The sequence below is a fragment of the Cotesia typhae genome, unplaced genomic scaffold (genome assembly GCF_013202065.1).
Source record: "Cotesia typhae breed Kobodo isofemale line unplaced genomic scaffold, CoteBio_Ctyphae contig_20, whole genome shotgun sequence".
NCBI classification, from domain to species: domain Eukaryota; kingdom Metazoa; phylum Arthropoda; class Insecta; order Hymenoptera; family Braconidae; genus Cotesia; species Cotesia typhae.
This window is the reverse complement of record NW_027423725.1, coordinates 4,520,987-4,526,017: the sequence shown is the minus strand read 5'-3', so window position 1 is coordinate 4,526,017 and position 5,031 is coordinate 4,520,987. Positions and strand designations below refer to the sequence as shown.

The following is a 5,031-nucleotide window of genomic DNA, read 5'->3' as shown; positions in this document are numbered from 1 at the left end:
TTGAATGTTTCTATAAAAATTTATGTTCACCTGTAAATGTTATCACTTTGTTATAAATAGATGATATAATACATTTAGACATAAAAACATTGTAGAAATAAGAATAAAATAATAAGAGTATTTATTTTTATTATTTCTTGGAATGACACAAAAACACAATTTTTTGTATTAAAGGCTAGTTAATTCAAAAGGTATTTCCGATACATGATTTAATTTTTTTATACGCTCAATTATATTATGTGAAAAAATTTATAAGTATTAATTATCAATACATAATAAAATTGAACAGCTGATTATTATTTAAATAAAAAACATTGTTTTTTTTAGTTTTAATTTATCGATAGTCATAGAAAAAATTGAAAAAAAATTAACGACGTGATCGTCGCGCACGTTGATGACCTCTTCCACGGTAGTTTCGACCTCTTGGTGATGATCCTTTATCTATAGAACTATTTAGTTTTGCAGGACTTTCAGCGAGAGTTGCCGATAATTGTTTATTCACTGGCTGCACCTGCGGTGTAGATTGCGTCTTTTGTTCAGGCACATTTTGCTGAACTGTAGGTTGCTCTTCTGAATTTTCATTATCGTCCCCAAGTAAATTTCCGAATCCAAATTCAGCTTCATTATCGCCATCGTCCCACGCTTCCATGGATTTGTCATTTTCATTTGTATTTTCTTTTTCTTTCTCTTTTTCTTTTTCTTTTCCTGTTTCTTTTTCTTTTTCTTCCTCATTCTTTTCCTTTTCTTCTTCCTTTTGCTCTTCTTGTGTTTTCTTCTCTACTGGTTTTTTTTCTTCTTCTATTTTTTTTTCATCAGTTTGGGGTTTAATACTTTCTTCTTCTGATTCTACATCAGCTTCCATAGGATCATACTTCTCATTACCACTCTCTATTTTCTCTTTGTGTTCTTGTTTTTCTTTTATTTTTTCAGGAGAAACTTTTGAACTATTTTTATCCTCCATCGGCTCATCTTTAGTCTCTGATTCAGTATTGTCTAACTTTAGTCGCTTACTTTCTCTTTCACACTCGTCACCTTTGTTTTCGTCATCCTGAATCACAGGTTTTTCGTCATTAGATTCAGCAGTTGCCGGAGTAGTTAAAGCTTTTATTTCAGCAACAAAGTTTCGGTAATGAGTCACTGTACGCAAATGAGACTTCATGTCTTCTTCAGTTAGCATAAACCGCCTACATTTTTCACAATGAAAACCTTCAACTTTTTTAACCATTGAAGCTCCCATCTCTAATTGATTCTGACGGCAATGTTTGTAAGAAGGAATTTTATATTTTGTCAAATCAACATCTTCTTTAATATCTGTAATATATTCAGTATTCTCTGGAAGTTCATCATCATTATCGTTGGCTTTTGGATCAGATCCAGAATCTTTATCTTCATCATCTCCTGTACGAACTTCTGACTCGCCTTTAGCCAGTTTATTTTTTTTTGTTTTTTTCTGTTCTTCAACTTGAACAGCATTGGCCATGTGACCTGGTGTCAAACAATGTTCATCATACTCTATGCGTGATGGAAACTCTTTAGCACAAGCAACACAACGAGGATGTAAAAATATCTTCAATTGTTGATGTTTTTCGCTTTTTCTATGAGTTGAAAGAGTACCATAGAAATTTAAATCACACATAGTGCAGTACTCTCGAACACTTAAGTCTACAGGAACCTGAAAAAATGAGGAAAAAAATCGTGTTGTTATTCTGAACCCGTTTAAAAATAAAACAAAAAGAGTAATAGAATCAAATATTGACCAGACAACTTAACAACTTGATTTTAAAAAAATCTAGTTATTTAATTTTATACTCAGTACGTAATTTATTAAGTTGAATAAAAATTTGCGCCTGCACATAAACATATGCAGTTGTTATAACAAAAAAAAAAAGGTTGTGTAAAAATGTCAAAAAATTGTGAAAATTAGTCAATAGAACGTAATCTTGCCGTGTTTGGTGATCACCATATTTGTAATCAATTTATCTAAAATTAAATACTTCATAATCAATAAATATTTATCAAAACAATTGAATATCTAAGATTAATCATCAATAATTGGTATTGTAAATTGTACAATGTACCTAATATTAGTGTGGCTTCAACTTTAGCATAAACTTTCAATAAGTAATGTGTTTATATTCATTTTATCTAAACTAATCAATATTTGGAGCCTTTATCCTATTGTGCATTTTATTTTTTATTTATTTACCTTCTTTCCACGACGTTTTGAATTATGTAAACTTAATTCTCGCTGTTCTTCGGAAACTTTTAATTCATGTCTCATAAAATCAACTCTCAGTTTGTATGATTCATCAAGTTTTTCCATCATAAGTTGATGAGCTCGACCTCGAAGATGATTTTCAAAAGACTGTAATATAAATTTATTGATAAATACAGTTAAGTAATTGTTGTATTAATTCTTTTACTTACAAATCCATCCCACATATGTTTATTGCAGACATGACAAAACATTTGGCTGATTGGCACTGATGCATATCGGCTTTCAGCATGTCTAGCTTCTGATTTTTTTCCTGTCGGTGCTGATTCTTCCGTCTTCTTTGATGGTGAACCTTTAGCAGCGTTTTCTGATTTTTTAGTCGATTCATCTTTCGACTTGTCATCATTTTCAGTAACTTCAGTTGAAGTTGTTTCAGTTTGTTCTTTCTCGCCATCTTCTTCCTCTTCTTTTATAATCTTGGCAGTCTCATCTTCCTCACTAATGAAAAATAATTTTTAACATCAATCGTAAGCTGAGTAACTGACAATTTAAAAAAAAAATTTTTTTCAGTAGGCTTTAAATTTTTAATGAGTTATAATTAAAAATATGAATAATAATAACAACAATAATAATAACACCAATAATAATAATAATTATAATAAATAAATAAATGAATCCGTAGATCATAAAAGATCGGGTGAGATACGTGAAGAAATAGCGTTGTTATATCACCAATAGATGAATATATTAGATAGATAACCAATTAGAATAGATAACCAATATAATCAATTGCGATACAAAAATTATCAGCTGTTTATTGGTTTAATAATAATGAATAAAAATATGAATGAAACGTAAATCGCCCGTTGAAACGATGGCGAACTCTTACCTTTTCGCACTAGGCTGGGTATCTGCTTTCTCATTATCAACACTCTTAGGATCCTGCTGTTCCTTTTTGACAGTCTGATTTTTTTTCGAATCAGAATTAGCTTTAGATTTATCGTTGCGATGTTGATTTTGGTTTCCATTGATACGTTGATTGGACTGCGCACGAGAATGTTGTGCGGATGATGGGCCACGTCGATTAGCGACAGCGTCGCGAGCACGATTACCCATCTATTTAAATGATAGGGCCATAATGACCAAAAAGTCAAGCCATCAGAAAGGTGACAATTTTTTTTTGTCATTCGAATTAAAGTTGTGGTTGAAACAACCACCGAAATTAAAACATCAGAAGTTTATCATTTATAATTAATAAAATTTTTTCTTTTAACGGATTCAAGGGGGAAGTGTCCATGATAACATTTGGACAACAGTTCCCAAAAGAATACACATTTAGATTTTTTGTTGATAAAACTTTTGAGATCGACGTTAATATAAACGTCAAATTACGGAAAAATAATTTTTTTCCTTTTTTATTATGGTTAAAGATTTTAATTCTTTTATCCAGTTAAAATCATTCAATAATTTTAAAAGCTTCTTTGTAAAATATTAATTAGATTTTACAAATATATTTATATTTATATATATAAAAAAATAATCGCAACGATTTTGTGTGGTATGAAGAAATGAATGGGATTAGATCTCCCTTAATAATAAAGTACTTTGAAAAAAAAGATCTTTATAATGAGAATATTGCTCATTCAATAGAGAAATGTGTTAGAGAATGTTATAACATTCTAATAAGTATTTAAAAAAATAAAAATTACTCTACTGGAATAATCGACCAATGTTTTGATGATAATTGGTTAGATGTATGAATTGGAATTCAATGAAGTTTCTTTAATGTAACTGTAAATTAATATAAACTAAAAAAGGAAAAAAAAAACCTCATACCTTATTGCTGTATGGCTGTGAACGTTGACTTTTCAAATTTCCTCGTCCTTGTCTATCATTATAACGATTGTTTGAAAAGCTCTGTGCGCCGCGGAAGTTCGAATTAGGTCCATTTAAACCTGTTCCTAAACTCAGGAGTGATGGAACCTGTTCGAGGTAAAAAAATTACTTGAATTAATAAAAAATAAATTAACATTTTAGTTATTCAGCCAAAAAGCTAAAATGAACTCATCAATAGTAAAATAAATTGGTGATCATAATATCATAAGTTTGGGTAAAAAATTTACTTGAGGCTGAGTATCTTGTTGAGTCCTCAGAAGATTACTAAGAAGATTACTTGCAATGACTAGTTGAGCTTGCGGTGAATTTAACGAGAGATTGTTGTTACTCGGCGTAGGTAAAATCCCGCGACCAGGCATTACACCACTCTCCCAAGGATTTAATCCACAGCTCTGAGTACTGCCAACCCCCATGCCGACTCCTCCAGTGTTACGATTAAAATTACGATTCCCTGAGGAATTACGTTTAACTCCACGATTGTAAGACATTTTTGTCCTAAATCTGAAAACAATCAAACTATTGTTATAAAAAAAAAAATAATAATAATAATAATAATAATAACAATTTTTACACAGAGCTTAGAATTATTTCCACTCTAAATAATGCCGGTGTTACAAAAGCTATCAATTATTTTCACTTTGACAATTAGAATTAATAAAATAATAATATATATTTTTGTAAAATGAGTTATAATAATTAATAAATTACCCGAAAAAGATTATTGATTATAAAGCGTCGCTTAGCCTCAAAGTCCAGTCCCCAAGAGTAAAACGGAATGATGGTCGAACTGGAGTTGTAGAGAAAGCCAAAATGAAGTAGGAACAACGAGAAATAAAAGTTTTATGTGAAATTGTGTATAAGTTATTATAGTACAGATTAAATGGGACACAAGTTACAAATGGCCATTCACCGTACATACA

The 5,031-nt window shown here is 30.4% G+C and overlaps 1 protein-coding gene across 2 annotated transcripts; it reads right to left on the bottom strand.

Annotated features, from left to right (window-relative positions):
* Positions 1-98: 98 nt before the first annotated feature.
* On the bottom strand, positions 99-4,998 carry Pep (Protein on ecdysone puffs). Of its 2 annotated transcripts, none has more exons than XM_074259227.1 (7): positions 4,820-4,998; positions 4,393-4,612; positions 4,052-4,198; positions 3,105-3,331; positions 2,428-2,713; positions 2,207-2,365; positions 99-1,672 (listed from the first exon to the last, which is right to left on the bottom strand). In XM_074259227.1, exons 2-7 carry the CDS (start codon positions 4,597-4,599, stop codon positions 368-370), a joined length of 2,331 nt encoding a protein of 776 aa, XP_074115328.1. In that variant the 5' UTR covers positions 4,600-4,612; positions 4,820-4,998; the 3' UTR covers positions 99-367. The 2 variants fall into 2 exon arrangements, with proteins under 2 accessions (XP_074115328.1, XP_074115327.1); XM_074259226.1 differs by having other exon boundaries at positions 4,339-4,612; positions 4,820-4,996.
* Between the last annotated feature and the right edge of the window lie 33 nt (positions 4,999-5,031).